The sequence below is a fragment of the Leopardus geoffroyi genome, chromosome D2, assembly GCF_018350155.1.
Source record: "Leopardus geoffroyi isolate Oge1 chromosome D2, O.geoffroyi_Oge1_pat1.0, whole genome shotgun sequence".
Taxonomy (NCBI): domain Eukaryota; kingdom Metazoa; phylum Chordata; class Mammalia; order Carnivora; family Felidae; genus Leopardus; species Leopardus geoffroyi.
Genome location: NC_059334.1, coordinates 72674314 through 72698956, shown reverse-complemented (window position 1 = coordinate 72698956; position 24643 = coordinate 72674314). Strand labels below are relative to the sequence as shown.

The following is a 24643-nucleotide window of genomic DNA, read 5'->3' as shown; positions in this document are numbered from 1 at the left end:
AAAAAAAATCCATCTCTTGGTATATATACAAATATTAACTCAAAATAGACTGTATCTTAAGTAGAAAACATAAAAATACAAAACTTCTAGAAGAAAAAGGAGAAAATCTTTGTGATCTTAGGTCAAGCTAAGATTTCTCAAAAGAACAAACTGATAAATTGAAGTTTATCATAATTAAAAATCATCTTCAAAAAAAAATAAAAACTTCTCTTCAAAAAAAAAAACACTTCTAATAGAGTGAAAAAACAAGGCACAAACTAAAAAAAATAATTTGTAAATCATATATCAAATAAAATATTTGCATCTGGAATACATAAAGTACTCTGAAAACTCAATGATATAACAATCCAATTTTTAAAAGAGGACAACAGATTTAAACACACTTCACCAAATAAAATATACATATGGCAAATAATCATATGAATAAGTGCTTAATATCATCACTCATTAAAGAAATGTAAATAAAATGAGAATTAGATACTCTTGCACACCTGTTGGAATGACTAAAACTAAAAAGACTAACTATATGAAATATTGAAAGATTTGAAGAACTGAAATGAAATTCTTACACTGCTGGTGGAAATGCAAAAAGGTACAATCATTTGAAAAACTCTTTGCTTTCTACTTAAAAAGTTAAACATACATCCACCACGTAATCACTACCCAGTGATAGTATCATTTAGTAAAAAATCAGCACAGCTTTTTAGTGATAACCAAAAACGCCCCCTAAAAAAATCTATCACAAAATTCTATTTGTTCAAAATTTAATCAATTGGAAAGATTACATTAAATCCAGCTCAGTTTACTCAAGTCCTATGTTTGTTTCCATTTTCAGAATAAGATCTATTGCTATGTTACTCTTCAAATGTAGAAAAAAATGCACCAAACACAAAGGCAAAAAGACTGCCTTTCCTAGCAATATATAAGGAGTTGTACTATATTTAAGAAACAGAAATGGTAACATATTAATGACAACATCGGAACGCAAGGTGAATTCTGTTATCTGCAAAATCACCTAAAACTAATTTTATAAATTATTTAAAAATGAAAAAAAATACAGATACTTACAATAACATGTGCCTCTAAGTGGATTACCAACATAGCGATTTTCAGAATCACACCTGTAGGAACAATAAACTCATTTACTACTGATCCACAAAATTCAAAAGCTCTGTATCTTTCTTCCAGCAAGAAAGTAATTAAACTCCACATTAAAACATCTTTAAAAACTATTCCATTAATCGAAGTTTTAACAACAAATCTTCACAGTAAATAATGTAGAAAGCCAATATTTGAGCATGAGTCAAGAAAAGAAACAGTGAAGACAAATAAATACCCATGCAAGATGAGAAAAGGGAATGTCACACAAGGCAGATGGGTTAAGACTAGAGTTTGGGGATATGTAATCTTCCTTAATAATGAGAAGAAACTGAAAGTCTTGATAAAGATATGGTGACAATTTTCGGTAAAGGAAGAAAATTGTGGAAATTCATAAATCTACACCATTTTCTTACTTTTGGTATTCTTGGAAATTAATATATTTTCCCCCAATTTCTACATAATGAATCTGTATTTTAAAACAGATCTCCTCAATTGTGTATCAAAGAAAAGGTTTTTTTTCTAAATCATCCAACCCTAAATTAAGAAGCTCAAACTCTGAACTTATGTAAACATATTATAAAAAATGGAAGAACATAAGAGCATTCTGAATCATGAATTCTAATTTAAATTCTTCACAATTATGGTTAATTACAGCAGTGGGGGAAGATTATAAGTATTTTCAAAATTTCTGAAGTTCACATTTTTATATCCCTGTTTCTAGAATTCAGTAAAAATGACAGTTAGTGCCTAACAGAGATACACCTTGATTTTATATAATGTTTCTTCTTGAAACACCCTCCAAAATAAATTATCATAAAATGGTATATACACCAGGCTAACTGAAATCAGTGACTTAATATTTAAAGTACATATAAAAGTTTAAAAGATGAGAAAGGTATTTTCAAAATATCTTTAGTTATTTTTTTAAATGTTTATTTATTTTTGAGAGAGAGAGTGCACACACACAAGTGCAGTAAAGGGCAGAGAGAGGGAGAAAGAATCCCAAGCCGCATCCACACTGTCAGCATAAAGCCAGATGCGGGGGCTAGATCTCAGGAACCAGATCATGACCTGAGTCAAAATCAAGAGTAGGATTTTTAACTGAATGAGCCACCCAGGCACCCCCAAAAAATGTCTTTAGTTTTAATAGTTAATCAGAACAGAGGAATAATTTTAATACATACTTTTTAATTAATGAAAGGCCAACAATTGAGAATAATAAGCTAAATAATCAAGTTACATTCTGAATGCATTTTTCACCCATGTGTCACTAGTTTTTTTATTTATACATAGAACTGAATAAAAGAGTAAATCTTTATTTACACTGACTACAAAATTAAAGTAGAAATATAATAGTCCTATATACCACTCACTTTATTCTCTGTGAAACAAAAAAAGTTTGGGGGTTAGGTTTCCTTTGACTTCCCCAAAAGCAATTTCAAAATGTGTGATATATAGTAGTTTTCTAGCAAGAAAATGATCACACTCATTGTTGCTGGGTTAAGCACTTCAGGTTCTCTACTATTTCTATACTCTTGTTCCTTCCTTTAGGCTCACCTCCATAAATTCCATCACTTTGTACCCAGTATATACATATACTAAAGGATTGATTTACAATACTGTTATAATTCTTTTGTCTGTCACAAAAAAATAAATTTGACTTGCTGCAAATGTTCTCAATACTACGTTCAGAACAGGAATATATTCAATATAATAGTGTCTGCATTGCTAGGCATGATATTCCCTCTACATCTCATTTGTTTAAATAGATGGCTTTCAAAGTACCACAGCAATCTAAAATAACTAACTTTAACAAATGTAAGGATTTCAGGTACTTTTTAATTGATCTATATGTTGACTTTAAGAGCTCCAGATACAAACCTATCTTCCCATATGGAAGTTTATGGTTTTTATTTTTTCAATAATACTGTTATTCAAATTATTTAACCTTCAACATAATATAATTTTTATAAAGGAATGGTTAAAATTTTATTTTCTCCAAACCATAAATTTTCTCAGGAGAATGAAATTACATGCTCTACTTTAGGAAGTGATTTTTGCTAGCTTTCATTTTCTCAAATGAAGAGTTTTAACATAAATAAGGAATTAGCACCACCTCATTAAAAATTAAGCTGAGAGGCTTTATAGAGTTCTTGAAGGTATCTAATATAAGAATTATATTCTCTTTTAAGTTTTCAAACTCAAAAAAGAAAAGTAGAATCACATATTGTCTTACATTCTTTATATTAATAAGTACTGAATTTTGATTGTATTAAAAGTATTTTTGAAATGTGTAATTATGAGTTGAATTTAAAGAACAATTTTTGAAAGTTTGATTTCGGCTGTCATTTAAAAAAACTACAAATGGCTACAAATAACTAAGGAAATCAGTAGTTCCAAAGGAAACATAATGGAACTTTTGGCATAAAACTCAGTCTGCAAAACACAAAAGCAGGCACAAACATATGCAAACGCATTCTTTAATTTTCATAGGGACATCTCAACATCATCAGGATGGCAGTTAATTTGAAAGATAATGTTCAATTTTATCTAATAAAAATTCCAATAAGCTTTAAAGGAGCCAGAAAAATTGATCTTAATGTTCACATGCATAAGTAAATATATAATAGCCCAAGTAATAATTGATAGATGAATGGATAAAAATATGGTATATACAATAGAATATTATTCAGCCATGAAGAATGAAATCTTGCCATTTTCAACAACATGGATACCTACAGAGTATACTGCTAAGTGAAATAAATCAGTCAGAAAAAGACAAATACCATATAATTCACCCATAAGTGGAATTTAAAAAAACCAAACAAACAAGCAAAGGAAAATAAGAGAGAGAGAGAGAGAGAGAAACCAAGAAATAGACTCTTCAACTATAGAGAACAAACTGATGGTTACCAGAGGGTGAGTGGGGGGATGGGTGAAATAAGTGATGGGGAGTAAAGAGCAAATTTATCATAATGAGCACTGAGTAATATATAGAATGGTTGAATCGCTGCATCATGTACCTGAAACTAATATAACAATGTATGTTAACTATCCTGGAATTAAATTTTAAAACAATAAAAAAAGAAAAAAAGAAAATAAATGAAGAGCTTTTAGGGAAACTAGACTTCAAAGATACTAAAATATATTCAAGGTCTGTACAATTCAAATAGCGTAGTATCACTGCATCAGTAGAAAGACCAAAGGTACAAAATAGAAATTCAGAAATAGGCTCAACTATCATATACTAAAAATCTAGTATATGATAAAAGTGGTATTTTAAATTATTGGGGTAAGCTCTTTTTAATAAATGGTATTCAGATAACTGGATAGCCATTTGGAAAAATACAAAATCAGATTCAATCCTCACACCCTACCGATAAAAAAAAAAAAAAAAACTCTAAATGGATCAGACATCTGAGCATATAAAATAAACTTTAAACATATTAGAAGACAAGACTGCATGGTAACATACGTATGCTGAAAGGTGTGGTAAAAATAAATGCCATTAGTAAACTCAAAAGATGTAATAAATTGGGAGAAAATACTGACAACATATGTGACATAAAAGGGCTAAAATCCCTAATTTATAAAAAAAAAAAAAAAAAACCTCTTTAAAAAAGGGAAGAACTAACAATCCCATAGAAAAACTGGCAACATACATAAATAGGCAACTCACAAAAAGTGCTATAAAAATGGTTCTTAACTATATGAAAAGATGTTCAACTTCACTTATAATCAGGGAAATATGAGCTAAAGCTAGAACAAGATGCCATTTCTCCTCAATCAGATTGTCAAAATTTCTTTTTTTTTTTTTTTAATTTTTTTTTTCAACGTTTATTTATTTTTGGGACAGAGAGAGACAGAGCATGAACGGGGGAGGGGCAGAGAGAGAGGGAGACACAGAATCGGAAACAGGCTCCAGGCTCTGAGCCATCAGCCCAGAGCCTGATGCGGGGCTCGAACTCATGGACCGCGAGATCGTGACCTGGCTGAAGTCAGATGCTTAACCGACTGCGCCACCCAGGCGCCCCAGATTGTCAAAATTTCAAAAGCATAACCATATGCTCTGCTTAGGAGACTGGGCCAACAGTGCTCCCTTACACTTATGACCTGCTGGGAATACAAAATGAATAAATCCCTATGGAAGAGAAGTTAGCAATACCTAACAAATCTACATGAGTATTTATTCTTCAACCCAGAAATCCCACTTATAGGACCTTTGGAAGTAAACATCCAGAAATATGAAAATATATGGGCGAAAGTTTATTCACTACATCATTTATAATCACAAAATATTGGAAATTATCTAAACATCCTTGTGCACAAGATTTGTTAAAGAAACCACAGTACATAAACCCAATGGAACACTATACATCTGTAAACAAAACCAAACAAAAAAATGATGAAGATTTTAATGATATAATACAGATACATATCTACAGTATGTCCCCTTTTGTGTAAGAAGGAAAAGAATGAATGTCTATGCCTGTGTGTGTGTGTGTGTGTGTGTGTGTGTATACACACAGATATACATACATGAAATATATATATGCATATCATAGGGAGCATAAACTGGAAAACAATGAAGTTGTTTACCAGAGGAGAAAAGAGGAAATGGGAACTAATCTCTTTATTTTTAAATACTTTTCTCTTTTGAAAGAATGTCAATGTTCAACATATTCCAAAATATATATATTAAAACAATAAGAATGGGAAGGCGGAAAAAAACAACCACCACCACCTAAAACAGAAAGTAAACTAAAAGAAATGAACCTAATAAATTTCAAGTGAATACTACATAACCATCCTGAAGGGAAAAGGAGGAGGGGAAGGAGGAAAATAGGAGGAGAGAGGTGTGGAGGAACAGAAAACAAAGAAGAAAGAAAAGAGACCATTCCAAATAACTTGTTAACACAGTATCTGACTATATATTCTCAATCCTGAGCAGAGTAAGGTGGAAACTTCAAACTTTTAAATCTATTCAGGTTTGCTTATTAAAGTGATATAGACAATCAATTCTGAAAGTATTTCTTGAATTATAGAATTGAGCAAATAAGGAATGTGTTAATGTCATTGGAAGCCACTGTTTTCACTAATGGAGGAGACATACGATTATGAAACTGGGAAGGTCCAAAAGAACACTGAGGGATGTACTGGAATTGGAAGCTTGGGTATGAAGTAATGCTTTCTAAAATATATACATGTGTATGTGTGTATGCATGCACATGTACACATGTATATGTATATATGTATCTATGTGTATTTATTTGTACATATAAATAAATTACTATTTCCCAGTTCTGTTCATTGAACAGGTCACTACGTTAAGGCACCTCAGTAGCAAAGAGCATATCTAGCACTGAGAGCTCTACAAAAATATTTTTTAAATGGCTGATCCAAGGCAGAACAGGTGTAAGATGAGCCTGGAACATCTTCTTATAACAGAAAGTAAGGAAGTATTCACAAAATGATGATGGGTATGTGTCACAAAAACACAAGTGAGCTTGAAGTAGCTCCCACTGGCCAAATCTGGAACAATATGAATGCTAAATAATTAGGTATAACAATGAATTATAAACCACTGAGGAAAACAGGAACTCATGAGTTCATGCCAATAATAAATAGATAAATAATTGGTGAAAAAGGAAGAGCTCTTGCTAATAGAATTGTAGAAGCAGACTGGTAAGTGTAGAGGAAGTATGAGATTTGTTTGTAATCATCATAGTAAAGACAGAGACCAGGCATGAATAAACCATTTTTCCTTAAAAGTATGTCATATCCTATAAGACGAATCTGTCTCATGTCTAACTCACTCAAAAAAAGACAAAGGAAAGAAAAAGAAAAAAATTCAGGTCTACTTGTCATATCTCTAATCAAAATCCAAGATTCTGCATTCTAATAGCACAATCAACACTCATGGAAAAATATATTCATTATAAGGGATGAAATGAATAAAATCTCAAATAAATATATAAATGTATACATGAAAAAATTATAAATGTATGTACAAATGTATCACTTATACCCAATGCTGAGCTATGCAAATGATGATCTTCCCATCTCATTTCCCACATATCAAAATCAGTTGGTATAACCATTGATATGAATCTCTTGTAAATATAATCAGCTGATACATTAAAATGTTTGGCACAGCCATTATAGATTTTCATGTAACCTGTATAATAATGTGATTAAGAATCAAGATTATCATAATCTATCTACTGCATTGCAGACCTCATACATAAATGTAATTAAAAAATCAGAATGGAGTACCTCACAATTATTTTTTTAATATAATTTACTGTCAAATTGACCAACATACAGTGTGTAAAGTGTGCTCTTGGTTTCAACAAAAAGAGAGGGAAATATTACAAAGAAAATTCTAAATTCTTTCTTCCTAAAATTTTATATCTATGAATGTGAAATAATCAGATTAAGAAAAATGTTTTAAACTATATTTTATTCTGTAACAAACCATTGTGTTACATAACACCATCTTTTTTTCAGGAAAGTCTTAATTTGCATTGTTGAAATTATTTTACTCATTCAAGAAAGTGTCTTTTCTCATCCCAAAGATTGAGATACCCTTCATAGTTTGAAAACACTAAAAGTGCGTAATGTGTGTATTATATATTTAATACACAAATATATAATTCAAGTACATGACATAAAAGCACAATTGTTTATATTTGCACTAGTTATCTATTGCTAAGTAGCAAACCACAAAATTTTACTTTAATCAGCACATATTTATTATTTCACAGTTTCTGTGGGTCAGGAGTCTGAACATAGAGCATAGTTGGGCTCTCTGATTCTGAGACTAAGTTGTCGGGAGCTGGGGTTCACTGTATAGCTGGGGTTTGCTAGGGTTTGTTTGCTAGGGTTGGGTTCTCATCAGAAGTTTGAATGGGCTTGGGCTTGCTTCTAAGCTTCCTCAGACGGTTGGCAGAATTTATTTCTTTGTGGCTACAGAACTAAAGGCCTTGGTTTCTTGCTTATTACTGGGTGGAGACCAGTGGCTATGGCCCTACAGCTCCTAGATGATGCCTTCAACTGCACTTACTTCTTCAAAGCCAGCCAAGAAGGGAGAAACTCTCTAGAGAAAAACTTCTGGTAGGACACAGACTTAAAGCATATGCATAGAAGTGACCCACCATAATTAACGAAGTGATATACCCTTACCCTTGCCATATTTTCTGGTTTAGAAGTCACAGATCCTGTCCATACTCAAGGAAAGGGGATTAAATAATAGTTTGACTACCAGAAGGCAGAGATCATTGACAGTCATCTTACACATAAAATTTATTACTACAAAGTATTTCAATATATTTATTTGAGATATGAAAATGTACTAATCTACTTCACATAATATATAGAGAAATTAAATGATTTGATCAAGTCCTAATTCAGATTATAGGAGGTAAAATGAATGTGAAAGGAAAAGTATAGATATAAATAATAATTCTTAAACATATTACATTGCACTGTATAAATTATATTAATATTTCTAATATGTAGGCTGAGTAATATTTTTAAAAGTCAGAATCTTTCTGTATAAAGATTAGACACAAATATTGAAAGCCTTCAGAAGTATTCTGAACGGTTTAATTAAAAACATAACTTCAAAGTATTCTGTGTCTGAAGCAAAGGGATAATCATCCTCTATTCCCAGTAAGCAAACTAAGCAAACGGCAAGACCTTTTAAGAAAACAGTTTCAGGCTGAAATCTTTATTAGGACTTTGAAAGGGCAAATATTGTCACTACATGTCACCTAAATATTGGCTATCATTTCGTGAATTATCACACAATATTATAAATATAGCCTTTTTAAAAAACAAAATATAAAATAATTCCACATTTCTAAGTGTTAAAATATAGCATTTCATTTTGTCCCTATTGATTTAAAAACTTAAATACACATACATATACATCTTACCAAAGAGATATACTCTTTCTACTCAGGAACTAAAAACACAGAAGGGGAACATCTAATTGCCACAATTCTGAAATACCACAACAGATGATTTAAAACAGCTGGGAATCTGATAATAAATTTGCATTTTCATGAGAAATTATAAAAAGTACACATAAGATAAAACACACTTGCTTTTGTTTTGTTTTTCCTCTAAAAAATCGATAAAATGACATAAATATGAACAAAAAAATGATATAAGGGAGTATCATAGTATCAACATTAATAACATATTTCTAAGACAATTTATCTTGAAAAAAATCAGAAATAGAGTTAGGGTAAATCCTTAAATAGTACAGGTTCTAAAGTTATAGGTTCTAAAGTTATAAGGCTGTTTATGTATTTCAGAGGCCAATAATGATAAACAGAATCAGGTAAGTTGAAGATAACTACAAAAGGTAGATTTTACTTCTTAATGTCTAAAACATTGGAAAGCAAAAGACTGAAAACTTGCCAGGCCTGGATACAGAGAAGAACAGAATCCCAGGATCATTTGGTGACAGTATTTTGTCCCTGATTATGGATGGGGACAGTATTTCATAAGAAAAGGGGTCAGAGTCTAGGCCCACCAAAGGCTGCTGAGCTAATCCCAAAGAGTAACCTTAGGAATTTGAGCAATGTAAGGCCTTCCAGAGACTGCAGATCTACCTTGAATCAACCTTATCTCTGAAAATAATTAAGGTTCTACTGCCCTCATGCACATAGCAGAATTAAATTCTCATGGGAAAAGATTTCATCCAAGTTCTCAATCTATGATTAGATTCTGCAAATATGGCATCAAGGACAAAATTTAAAATAACCAGGCACTGAAACAGCTAAGAAAATAAGAAGAGGAGCTACCAAAAACAAATGATGATGACACAGAGATATGGAAATTGAGATGTTATCAGGGAAGAGACACAGGTCTTAAAATAATTATCTTTATTATAATGGAAGAGATAACAGAAAAGATTAGAAATTTGCAGAAAAAATGGAAACTATAAAAGACAATTAGAAACTATAATAGATAGTTTTAAGAATTTAGTCTAGGGGCGCCTGGGTGGCGCAGTCGGTTAAGCGACCGACTTCAGCCAGGTCACGATCTCGCGGTCCGTGAGTGGGAGCCCTGCGTCGGGCTCTGGGCTGATGGCTCAGAGCCTGGAGCCTGTTTCCGATTCTGTGTCTCCCTCTCTCTCTGCCCCTCCCCCGTTCATGCTCTGTCTCTCTCTGTCCCAAAAAAAATAAATAAATGTTGAAAAAAAAAAAAAAGAATTTAGTCTGAAAAAGTGGGAACTATAAAATGAAAATGCAATAACCAAAATTAAGAGCTGAATGGATAAGATTAACAGCAAATTAGACACAGTAGAAAAGAGAAAAGTGAACTGAAAAACAGGTCAGGAGACAGAGGAAAAACATAAAAGAGACATAAAAGATATGGTGTTACTAGACTCCAAAAACAGAAGGTAGAAAAGAGAGAAGAAGCAAGATTTGAAGAGTTCTGGTTGAACTTTCTAAAACTACTGAAATGATAAATGAAAAATATATATATATATAGATAGATAGATAGATAGATAGATAGATAGATATGAAGAATTAATTATATCATAGTGAGACTGATAAAAGAGGGAATTTTTTTAGAAACCAAAGAATAAATTAGACATAAGAAGAATTCAGAAATCTGAATAGGTTACATTCTTTTAAAAATGAATAGATTATATCATATTTTAAAGAAATAATTAAAACCTTTCCACATAGAAAAATCTAGGGCCAACTGACCACCTCAGGGATATTACCTAATAATGGAGAAGACAAGGAAGTTTTAAATAGTACTCCCCTAAATCACTGACAAAATGGAGAAGATTGATGTTTCAGATTATATTAAAATTAAGAATTTCTCTTCATAAAAGACATGAAAAAACAGTGTGAAAATCCAAACCATAAAGTGGTATTTGCCACATATATCACCAACAAAAGACATGCATCCAGAATGTATAAAATATTATTACAAATTATTAAGAAAAAGAATCCAGTAGAAAAACAAAAATCACAAGAAATTTGAAAGACCACAATTTCATAAAAGAGAAAATTCAATTGGTGATTATACATAAAATATTTTAAAGATTAAACACATAAATCTTTGAGAACTAAAGAACCTTTTTAGTTCTTACGAAAATCCAAATTCAGACTGCCACAACAGAATCCTTAAAACTAAAATGTCTTATAATATCAAGTACTGTCAAAAGTGTAGATATTAAGAAAACTTATACAGCCCTAGAAGGAGTATAATTTGATGAAACAATTTTACAAAAGAGTTAATTCTCTAAAATTGAAAAATCCTCTAAAATCCTCTAAATTTGCATACAACAAAATTGTATGCAGTTGTGAACCAGGAGATATATATGAGGATACTAAGTGCATTAGAGGTTTTGGGGTTTTTTTAAGGTTTATTTATTTATTTTTTGAGAGAGAGAGAGAGAACAAGGGAGGGGCAGACAAAGAGAGACAGACAGACAGACAGAGGCTTCGATGTGGGGCTCAAACTCATGAAAGGTGAGATCATATCCTGAGCTGAAATCAAGAGTTGATTGCTAAACCGACCGAGCCACCCAGGTGCCCCCTAAGTGTATTAGTTTTAATGGTTAAAACCAAAACAAAACAAAACAAAAACCATATTATCAAAGAAGAGATAAGAGAATGAGTAAATAAAGTGTGGTATAATAATGCAACAAAATACTCTACCACATTGAAATGGATCAAATTACTGCTACATGGATGCAACAACCTGGATGACTATCAAAACGTGTTGAGTGAAAGACATGACACAAAACAAGACATGGATGCAGACATTGAAGAAAATATTTGCAAAAGATATATCTGATAAAGTATTGTTATCCAAAATATATGAATAACTGTTAAAACTCAACAATAAGAAAACAACCTAATTAAAAAACGGGCCAAATATACCTCACCAAAAAATGATATCCAAATAAGATATAGCAAATAAGCATATAAAAACATTCTGCACATCATATGTAATCAGGGAAATTCAAACTAACACGAGATACCACTACACGCCAGTTAGAATGGGCAAAATCCAGAACACTGACAGTAACAGATGCTCACGGGTATGACAATGTGGAGCAACAGGAACCCTCAGTCATTGCTGATGGAAATGTAAAATGGCACTGCCACTTTCAGAGACGTTTTGGCAGCTTCTTACAAACTTAACATACTGACAACATAGAATCCAGCCATGGTTTTCCTTGGTAGTGACCCAAAGAAGCTGAGAACTTATGTCCAGACAAAAGTGCACATGAATGTTTACAGAGACTTTACTCATAATTTCCAAAATTTGGAGGCAATCAAGATATCCTTCAGTAGATTGAGTGGACAAATAGTGTGGTACATTTAAAGAAATATTATTCAGTGCTGAAAAGACAAGAGTTACCATGCCATCAAAAGACATGGAAGAAACTTAAATGCATATCACACCAAGTGAAAGAATCCAATCTGAAAGGTTACACACTGTATGATTCCATCTCCATAACATTCTGTAAAAGACAAAACTATGGAGACGGTAAAAAGATCAGTGTATGCCAGGAGTTAGGGGAAAGAGATGAATAAGAGAGAGAGGCACAGGGAATTTTTAGGGCAGTGAAACTACTCTGTTTGATACTATAGTAGTGGATGCAAGTCATTTATACATTTGCCAAAGTCCACAGAATGTGCAAGACCAAGAGTGAACCCTAATGTATGTAAACTCTGGACTTTGGGTTTTAATGTGCTAATGTAGGTTCATAAATTATATCAAATGTACCACACTGGTGAAAAGTATTGATAATGGAGAAAGCTATGCATGTCTGAGGTAATGGGTATATAGGAAATGTTTACACTTTCTGTTCAATATTTTGGGAACCAAAACTGCTCTAAAAACTAAAGTCCATTAAAAAAAAATCCAGATTTGGGGCGCCTGGGTGGCGCAGTCGGTTAAGCGTCCGACTTCAGCCAGGTCACGATCTCGCGGTCCGTGAGTTCGAGCCCCGCGTCAGGCTCTGGGCTGATGGCTCAGAGCCTGGAGCCTGTTTCCGATTCTGTATCTCCCTCTCTCTCTGCCCCTCCCCCGTTCATGCTCTGTCTCTCTCTGTCCCAAAAAAAATAAATAAACATTGAAAAAAAAAATCCAGATTTACAAGTCAATGAAAAGATTTTTAAAAAAATACAAATTCAATGTCTTTAAAATTAAGAAAAAAAACTAAAAATAATTACTGGATCAAAATAAAATAAAAATTACTGATAAATTAGAAAACATTTCACATCGGGGCATCTGGGTGGCTCAGTGGGTTAAGTGTCCCACTTCAGCTCAGGTCATGATCTCACGATCTGTGAGTTTGAGCCCCATATCCCTGCTTTGGATTCTTTGTCTCCCCCTCTCTCTATCTCTACCCCACTCATGCTCGCTCCCTCGCTCTCGCTCTCTCAAAAATACATACACATTTAAAACAATTTTTTTAAAGAAACTATTTCACATTAAAAATATATAAACCGAAGAGTGATTAATCTGAAACTTAGTACAGAGTGCAAGTTTCTTCAGAATAAAATCAATCTCTACATTATGTAATTCTTTTCCTAAAAGAAAAACAGTATTAATAATTTTTGTTATCTGAAGAACAAGTTTAATTAACTACTACATACTTTACATTAAAATCGGAATTTAAAAAGTAGAATAACGTATAGCTCACAAATACTTTTTATAAATTTTCCAACAAATTCTCAATAGAAGAAATAATTTTTTTTTCAATCCAGAAATAGTGTCTCAAATCTCATTTGCCAATTATCCTTAATAAAAAAAAAAAAAAGATGTGTATACAATAGGTAAAGAGCACTGGCTTTTTAGTTATAAAACCTAGATGGAAATTCTATTCTAACACGGATCAAATTGTGACTTTGGACAAACTAACTTTTGTGAGTTTCTGTGTCCTTAATAGTAAAATTGGGATAATAATATTATCTACTTTACAGAATTATTGGAAGAATTAAATACAAGTACCTAGCCCAGAGACAGTTCAATATATGTTAACTGCAATGACGATGACAGCAATGACAGCAATGAAGAGTAAAAACATTAAAAAAAATTAACAGATATTATATTTGCACCTACAAACGTCAAAGCAAGGCAGAAAGATAATTACCTGAGATAGAGATTACACTGAAATATTTTCAATCATCTATCTTTTTTCCTAGAAGTAAGAATGCTAGACTGGGGCCACCAGAAATGAATCGAACGGAATTAGCAGTGTAGAGCAGTAATTCATCATTTTTTTAAAATATATATTTATTTATTTTGAGAGCAAGAGAGAAAGAGAGAGAGCAGGGGAGGGGCAGAGAAAGAGAGAGAGAGGGAGAGAGAATCCAAAGCAGGCTCCACACTGTCCGTGCAAAGCCCTACACAGGGCTCAATCTCAAGAACCGTGAGAAATCATGACCTGAGCCAAAATCAAGGGTTGGATGCTTAACCAACTGAGCCACCAAGGCATTCCTAGCAGTAATTCTTCATCTTAAAGCATACATGCATTTGAAATGCATCCATATTTTGATAAAACATCTACATATACACCAGATATATTCTCCACATTAAAATGTGGAAATTTACTGTAATTAATTTCTTCATAGAAGTTTAAGTTGAAACATACTAGAAGGTATTCATTTCATTCTCTGATATTCTGAGATAATTTTTAATAATAAATATAGAAGACTGACCAAAATAAACTGAAAGTTTATACTATATTTTCTTTCTTTGGTATTTGTTTGTTTCTTTTTGTAATTGTTTCCAATTTATAATTAGTATATCCTACACCTTAATTTGATACTCTGCTCCTACTGCACACTTCTTTTATACCAACATCCCAACAATACTGTATGTATTGAGCCCTATTCTGACCATCTAGAATTAAAACCACTTAACTTTTCTATGCCTTATGTCAATGCAATAATCAAACTCGAGATCAAACTATGCTGAACTCTTCTAAGAGACAGCCTTCAATGAGAATAACTCCTATAAAAGGGATGGAAGAGTGTACAAAAGCTTTAAGAGATGAACAGGGATAAGCAAATTAACCCAAACACCTCACAGACAATTCACTAAACTAATACCACAAGTCACACTTAATGAATAGGTCATTTAAGGTAATTCAATTGAAAGTGCTGTAATTAAGGATGCCAAGCAAGATGCCAAGGGAATAGTAATTACTCATGGAAGGGTATGCTTACTTCTATAAAAAACTACCTTAAAATCTCAGTAATTTTACACAATAAAACTTTGATTGTCGCTTAAGGCACAATCCAGTGTAGAAGGGGTGCAGTTGGGGAAGATGTCTGGCTGCAGGGAGTCTTCCAGGACCAGCACTATTGCTGCACTCTGCCATCGTTCGGGTTCTCATCTTCCTCTCTCCACTGAACTACTGGACAGGGAAAAGAGGATGCATGACACAAGAGCTTCTTAGGGGCGAGGCCTGGAGTAATGGACACTGGTCAAATGTTTATTGGTCAGAACCCAATTACATGACCTCCAGCCTAACCAATAGTAACTAGGAAACAGAACCTAGTTGTGTTTAGATTGACAACTAAATGAAATTCTATCTAGTACAGTTCTGGGGGCTTAGAAAGGACTTAATGGCAGAGATAATAGATTTGAAAGTATGTCCCTAAAAATCAGAAGTTTTAAATTCAGGAAGACAAACTCCAGAAGAACTCAAACATTCTCATGACATAGAGTTGTTTTTACTCAAGCTGGACTTTTTACCAGGAGAGCACCTTCCTGGGGAGCTGGGAGGTGAATAATACCAAATCTGTCTTCACATTGGGCAAGCTTAAACTGAATTGATAACCTGCTTTCTCAACGGATATTCTGAGATTTATGCCCTTACAGTCTCTCACTCGAATAAATGTTTTTGAAATAAAGCAAGCATAGGTGTTCCTCAAATATCTTACATCTTAGATATCAAGGCTGCTTGGTTCATCAGCACAAATAAACCATTAGCCCTATCAGTAGTTGTGACTACAGTGGGCAAAAATGAGTGAGAAAAATTTAATGATATTTAGTGTTAGTATTTGAAGATTATATTCATCAGATGTTTATCCACTTGTGTTTATGAAGCTGGTAACCATATGCAAATTAGATACAGTGCAACACAGTACAAAGAGGTAGGTTGTACAGCAAATGATTCCTTAATGTATATTAGGGCACAGTGATGAAACAGGTATTATATTTCCCCATTCCCAATATAGAAGACTTTTAAAAATGACTAGAGAAATCGGAGAAAACAAAAGTCCTAAGTTATATTCATTTATATTTGTTTTTAAAGCCCCTGCTTTGGTAATTTAGGGAAGATGGCGGCATAGGAGGACGCTGGGCTCACCGCGCGTCCTGCTGATCACTTAGATTCCACCTACACCTGCCTAAATAACCCAGAAAAACCGCCAGAGGATTAGCAGAACGGAGTCTCCGGAGCCAAGCGCAGACGAGAGGCCCACGGAAGAGGGTAGGAAGGACGGCGAGGCGGTGCGCGCTCCACGGACTGGCGGGAGGGAGCCGGGGCGGAGGGGCGGCTCGCCGGCCAAGCAGAGCCCCGGAGTCTGGCTGGCAAAAGCGGAGGGGCCTGACGGACTGTGTTCCGACAGCAAGCGCGACTTAGCGTCTGGGAGGTCATAAGTTAACAGTTCTGCTCAGAAAGCGGAAAGGCTGGAGGACAAAGGGAGGGAGAGCTGCTGAGCCCCCGACGACAGAGCTCAGCTTGGCGGGGAACAAAGGCGCTCGCCAGCGCCATCTCCCCCACCCATCACCCAGCCAAAATCCCAAAGGGAACCAGTTCCTGCCAGGGAAATTGCTCATTCCGCGCAAACACCCAACTCTGTGCTTCTGTGGAGCCAAAACGCCGGCAGCGTATCTGACTCCCTCCCTCCCGCTACCACAGGGCCCCTCCTGAAGGGGATCACCTTGGGGCGCCTGGGTGGCGCAGTCGGTTAAGCGTCCGACTTCAGCCAGGTCACAATCTCGCGGTCCGTGAGTTCGAGCCCCGCATCGGGCTCTGGGCTGATGGCTCAGAGCCTGGAGCCTGTTTCCGATTCTGTGTCTCCCTCTCTCTCTGCCCCTCCCCCGTTCATGCTTTGTCTCTCTCTTACCCAAAAATAAATAAACGTTGAAAAAAAAAAAAAATTTGAAGTGGATCACCTAAGGAGAAGTGAACTAAACCTGCCCCTCCTGCCCCCGTGCACCTTGCCTACCCACCCCAGCTAATACGCCAGATCCCCAGCATCACAAGCCTGGCAGTGTGCAGGTAGCCCAGACGGGCCACGCCACCCCACAGTGAATCCCACCCCTAGGAGAGGGGAAGAGAAGGCACACACCAGTCTGACTGTGGCCCCAGCAGTGGGCCGGGGGCAGACATCAGGTCTGACTGCGACTCCGCCCACCAACTCCAGTTATATACCACAGCACAGGGGAAGTGCCCTGCAGGTCCTCACCACGCCAGGGACTATCCAAAATGACCAAGTGGAAGAATTCCCCTCAGAAGAATCTCCAGGAAATAACAACAGCTAATGAACTGATCAAAAGGATTTAAATAATATAACAGAAAGTGAATTTAGAATAATAGTCATAAAATTAATCGCTGGGCTTGAAAACAGTATAGAGGACAGCAGAGAATCTCTTGCAACAGAGATCAAGGGACTAAGGCACAGTCATGAGGAGCTGAAAAGCGCTTTAAACGAAATGCAAACCAAAATGGAAACGACGACAGCTCGGATTGAAGAGGCAGAGGAGAGAATAGGTGAACTAGAAGATAAAGTTATGGAAAAAGAGGAAGCTGAGAGAAAGAGATTAAAAAAATCCAGGAGTATGAGGGGAAAATTAGAGAACTAAGTGATACACTAAAAAGAAATAATATACATATAATTGGTATCCCAGAGGAGGAAGAGAGAGGGAAAGGTGCTGAAGGGGTACTTGAAGAAATTATAGCTGAGAACTTCCCTGAACTGGGGAAGGAAAAAGGCATTGAAATCCAAGAGGCACAGAGAACTCCCTTCAGACGGAACTTGAATCGATCTTCTGCACGACATATCATAGTGAAACTGGCAAAATACAAGGATAAAGAGAAAATTCTGAAAGCAGCAAGGGGTAAACGTGCCCTCACATATAAAGGGAGACCTATAAGACTCGTGACTGATCTCTCTTTTGAAACTTGGCAGGCCAGAAAGAATTGGCACGAGATTTTCAGTGTGCTAAACAGGAAAAATATACAGCCAAGAATCCTTTATCCAGCAAGTCTGTCATTTAGAATAGAAGGAGAGATAAAGGTCTTCCCAAACAAACAAAAACTGAAGGAATTTGTCACCAGTAAACCAGCCCTACAAGAGATCCTAAGGGGGATCCTGTGAGACAAAGTACCAGAGACATCACTACAAGCATAAAACATACAGACATCACAATGACTCTAAACCCATATCTTTCTATAATAACACTGAATGTAAATGGATTAAATGCGCCAACCAAAAGACATAGGGTATCAGAATGGATGAAAAAACAAGACTCATCTATTTGCTGTCTACAAGAGACTCATTTTAGACCTGAGGACACCTTTAGATTGAGAGTGAGGGGATGGAGAACTATTTATCATGCTACTGGAAGCCAAAAGAAAGCTGGAGTAGCCATACTTATATCAGACAAACTAGACTTTAAATTAAAGTCTGTAACAAGAGATGAAGAAGGGCATTATATAATAATTACAGGGTCTATCCATCAGGAAGAGCTAACAATTATAAATGTCTATGCGCCGAATACCAGAGCCCCCAAATATATAAAACAATTACTCACAAACATAAGCAACCTTATTGATAAGAATGTGGTAATTGCAGGGGACTTTAACACCCCACTTACAGAAATGGATAGATCATCTAGACACATGGTCAATAAAGAAACAAGGGCCCTGAATGAGACATTGGATCAGATGGACTTGACAGACATACTTAGAACTCTGCATCCCAAAGCAACAGAATATACTTTCTTCTCGAGTGCACATGGAACATTCTCCAAGATAGATCATATACTGGGTCACAAAACAGCCCTTCATAAGTTTACAAGAATTGAAATTATACCATGCATACTTTCAGACCACAATGCTATGAAGCTTGAAATCAACCACGGGAAAAAGTCTGGAAAACCTCCAAAAGCATGGAGGTTAAAAAACACCCTACTAACGAATGAGTGGGTCAACCAGGCAATTAGAGAAGAAATTAAAAAATATATGGAAACAAACGAAAATGAAAATACAACAATCCAAACGCTTTGGGACACAGCGAAGGCAGTCCTGAGAGGAAAATACATTGCTATCCAGGCCTATCTCAAGAAACATGAAAAATCCCAAATACAAAATCTAACAGCACACCTAAAGGAAATAGAAGCAGAACAACAAGGCAGCCTAAACCCAGCAGAAGAAGAGAAATAATAAAGATCAGAGCAGAAATAAACAATATAGAATCTAAAAAAACTGTAGAGCAGATCAACGAAACCAAGAGTTGGTTTTTTGAAAAAATAAACAAAATTGACAAACCTCTAGCCAGGCTTCTCAAAAAGAAAAGGGAGATGACCCAAATAGATAAAATCATGAATGAAAATGGAATGATTACAACCAATCCCTCAGAGATACAAACAATTATCAGGGAATACTATGAAAAATTATACGCCAACAAATTGGACAACCTGGAAGAAATGGACAAATTCCTGAACACCCACACTCTTCCAAAACTCAATCAGGAGGAAATAGAAAGCTTGAACAGACCCATAACCAGTGAAGAAATTGAATCGGTTATCAAAAATCTCCCAACAAATAAGAGTCCAGAACCAGATGGCTTCCCAGGGCACTTCTACCAGACGTTTAAAGCAGAGATAATACCTATCCTTCTCAAGCTATTCCAAGAAATAGAAAGGGAAGGAAAACTTCCAGACTCATTCTATGAACCCAGTATTACTTTGATTCTTAAACCAGACAGAGACCCAGTAAAAAAAGAGAACTACAGGCCAATATCCCTGATGAATATGGATGCAAATATTCTCAATAAGATACTAGCAAATCGAATTCAACGGCATATAAAAAGAATTATCCACCATGATCAAGTGGGATTCATTCCTGGGATGCAGGGCTGGTTCAACATTCGCAAATCAATCAACGTGATACATCACATTAACAAAAAAAAAAGAGAAGAACCATATGATCCTGTCAATCGACGCAGAAAAGGCCTTTGACAAAATCCAGCACCCTTTCTTAATAAAAACCCTTGAGAAAGTCGGAATAGAAGGAACATACTTAAAGATCATAAAAGCCATTTATGAAAAGCCCACAGCTAACATCATCCTCAATGGGGAAAAACTGAGAGCTTTTTCCCTGAGATCAGGAACACGACAGGGATGCCCACTCTCACCGCTGTTGTTTAACATAGTGCTGGAAGTTCTAGCATCAGCAATCAGACAACAAAAGGAAATCAAAGGCATCAAAATTGGCAAAGATGAAGTCAACCTTTCGCTTTTTGCAGATGACATGATATTATACGTGGAAAATCCGACAGACTCCACCAAAAGTCTGCTAGAACTGATACATGAATTCAGCAAAGTTGCAGGATACAAAATCAACGTACAGAAATCAGTTGCATTCTTATACACTAACAACGAAGCAACAGAAAGACAAATAAAGAAACTGATCCCATTCACAATTGCACCAAGAAGCATAAAATACCTAGGAATAAATCTAACCAAAGATGTAAAGGATCTGTATGCTGAAAACTATAGAAAGCTTATGAAGGTAACTGAAGAAGATTTAAAGAAATGGAAAGACATTCCCTGCTCATGGATTGGAAGAATAAATATTGTCAAAATGTCAATACTACCCAAAGCTATCTACACATTCAATGCAATCCCAATCAAAATTGCATCAGCATTCTTCTCGAAACTAGAACAAGCAATCCTAAAATTCATATGGAACCACAAAAGGCCCCGAATAGCCAAAGTAATTTTGAAAAAGAAGACCAAAGCAGGAGGCATCACAATCCCAGACTTTAGCCTCTAATACAAAGCTGTAATCATCAAGACAGCATGGTATTGGCACAAAAACAGACACATAGACCAATGGAATAGAATAGAAACCCCAGAACTAGACCCACAAACGTATGGCCAACTCATCTTTGACAAACCAGGAAAGAACATCCAATGGAAAAAAAGACAGTCTCTTTAACAAATGGTGCTGGGAGAACTGGACAGCAACATGCAGAAGGTTGAAACTAGACCACTTTCTCACACCATTCACAAAAATAAACTCAAAATGGATAAAGGACCTGAATGTGAGACAGGAAACCATCAAAACCTTAGAGGAGAAAGCAGGAAAAGACCTCTCTGACCTCAGCCGTAGCAATCTCTTACTCGACACATCCCCAAAGGCAAGGGAATTAAAAGCAAAAGTGAATTACTGGGACCTTATGAAGATAAAAAGCTTCTGCACAGCAAAGGAAACAACCAACAAAACTAAAAGGCAACCAACGGAATGGGAAAAGATATTTGCAAATGACATATCGGACAAAGGGCTAGTATCCAAAATCTATAAAGAGCTCACCAAACTCCACACCCGAAAAACAAATAACCCAGTGAAGAAATGGGCAGAAAACATGAATAGACACTTCTCTAAAGAAGACATCCAGATGGCCAACAGGCACATGAAAAGATGTTCAACGTCGCTCCTTATCAGGGAAATACAAATCAAAATCACACTCAGATATCACCTCATGCCAGTCAGAGTGGCCAAAATGAACAAATCAGGAGACTATAGATGCTGGAGAGGATGTGGAGAAACGGGAACCCTCTTGCACTGTTGGTGGGAATGCAAATTGGTGCAGCCGCTCTGGAAAGCAGTGTGGAGGTTCCTCAGAAAATTAAAAATAGACCTACCCTATGACCCAGCAATAGCACTGCTAGGAATTTATCCAAGGGATACAGGAGTACTGATGCATAGGGGCACTTGTACCCCAATGTTTATAGCAGCACTCTCAACAATAGCCAAATTATGGAAAGAGCCTAAATGTCCATCAACTGATGAATGGATAAAGAAATTGTGGTTTATATACACAATGGAATACTACGTGGCAATGAGAAAAAATGAAATATGGCCTTTTGTAGCAAGGTGGATGGAACTGGAGAGTGTGATGCTAAGTGAAATAAGCCATACAGAGAAAGACAGATACCATATGGTTTCACTCTTATGTGGATCCTGAGAAACTTAACAGAAACCCATGGGGGAGGGGAAGGAAAAGAAAAAAAAAAAAGAGGTTAGAGTGGGAGAGAGCCAAAGCATAAGAGACTGTTAAAAACTGAGAACAAACTGAGGGTTGATGGGGGGTGGGAGGGAGGACAGGGTGGGTGATGGGTATTGAGGAGGGCACCTTTTGGGATGAGCACTGGGTGTTGTATGGAAACCAATTTGACAATAAATTTCATATATTAAAAAATAATAATAAATAAAGGCCCTGCTTTGTGCTAGAAATTAGTTTAGAATAGAAGGCACAAGTTTGTGATCTTCCTAAAATGGAAAAGGCATTAGCATTATCCTCTGCCTCCCTCCCATTAAAAAAAAAAGAAAGAAAAGAAAAGAAAAGAAAAGAGAAGAGAAGAGAAGAGAAGAGAAGAGAAGAGAAGAGAAGACCAGATATGATGAAACAGGAACAAAATGGAAAAATGGTTAATAATCTTAGATATTCCTGGCCTAAAGGTAAACTAGGGAGGAAAAAAGTACTCAGGAAGACTATCCTCCTAACGCCATATATGTCAAAGTGCATCAAGGACTATTATTTCACAGTCACCTATAATACTTGCAATAAAGCAAATTTTTGGTCCTCAGCCTAGAATTTAAATCACCATATTCCTGAAGATTTCTTTTTCACACTAATTTTGAGAACCAGTGTCATCAGCCTAACATAAGTTGCTATGAAAAAGCTACAATCAGCAAAGAGAAAAGACTATAAGGAAAAAAGATATTCATTTATTAATTAATTTACTAAATTAAAAGATTTTGTTTAGTAATAGTGTCATTATCTCAGATAATTATAATTCCAAATGTCTTTGAGAAATTTAATCTTCAGTTTATTGTGGATAAAAAGTAAAATATGATTCTGGATCAACGCATCAATTTTGATTATTCTAACAACACAACATTTAATGGCACTATCATATGTATAATTATATAATAACAGTACTAATATATATAATTTTCTCCAGAAGTCAGCAAATTGCTCTAAGATCTTACGTGCAATAAATGAAACAACAAAAGTTCTTTGGCTAAAGAAAAACACAAATTGATTAGGTAAGTGGTTCTCAATGGAGGTAAATGTAAGGGTAGCAATTATTTATCTCCATAATTATGGATTCTAATGGAACTTACTAAAAGGGCCCAAAAGGGATGCCAAGGATAGTAGACATACTGAATGTACAAGGCAACTCCATAAAACAACAAAATACAATTGATCCAAATCCCACATACCTTTTGAACAACATGGCAAATGAACAAGTTTTTGTTCATAATTATCTAAGCCTAGAACTTAAGTCCATTTTACATATAAACTCAGAGTAGCTTTTGCATGTTTACAACATACACTGAATCTTCTAGAAATGCAACTACCGTGTAAGTTGAAAACACATGCTATACAATTCTGATCAGAATTTAACAAAAATGTGTTCACGAGTTCAGAAAACTTCATCACCAATAGCTATGCTGTATATGGCAACCACAACACGCATCTCTGAGCACACCATGTGTCTACAGAGTATCTGAGACTCCTTTTAATAGACTAACAACTACATATTACTAGTATCAACTTATTAACAGCCCTGTAATTCATTAACAAAGTTACTAAAATTATATTATTTATATCATATATATATTCTTAAAAATCTGTAGAACTACAATACAAAATCTTTGTGGTAGAAATTACATATTAAAATTATTTACCCATGAGTTGTCAATTATTTTTCAGCACTTAAAATGTTCCCAGATGCCTACAATCCAATTCTTCTGGCTCTTATATTACTGTATCTATTTCCATCCTATCATGTATTTCCTATTATCTATGAAATGATCTGGTTTCCAAACTCTTTTAAAATATCAAAAACTGAATGTATGCCTTAACATGTGGTGGTGTTTCAAGACAGAAAATACATTTCCTATGACATTTCATCATAATTTTGTCGATATTTTAACCACTCAAAGATCCAGCTCCTATTTGAAATATAATACTTCCTCATTATTTCCATTTCATGTTTTAGCATGAGATCTCTAATTTCTGATTTAGCATCTTCACTGGGACCAGAGTGGATGAAAGGGGTTTCAGGGACTTCCTCCACATGGCCGTGTCTAATTTAATGGCTCTTTTTCCACAGGTCAGAAAGCTAATATGAGGGGTCCACAAGAGGCTACATATATCCATCCAATTATGCACTAGGGACAGGGAAAATGATCAGAGTCTGCAGACCTAATATAATCAATTAAACAGATTTATAC

At 35.2% G+C, this 24643-nt stretch overlaps 1 protein-coding gene across 2 annotated transcripts in view; it reads right to left on the bottom strand.

Moving 5' to 3' along the window:
* The window catches only part of ATRNL1 (attractin like 1), a 784731-nt gene that overhangs the window by 515278 nt on the left and 244810 nt on the right, over nucleotides 1-24643 (bottom strand). For both annotated transcript variants that reach the window (XM_045439061.1, XM_045439062.1), the window contains exon 21: nucleotides 1069-1121. In XM_045439061.1, coding sequence (XP_045295017.1) covers nucleotides 1069-1121 — 53 coding nt within the window. The remainder of the gene's footprint in view (nucleotides 1-1068; nucleotides 1122-24643) is intronic.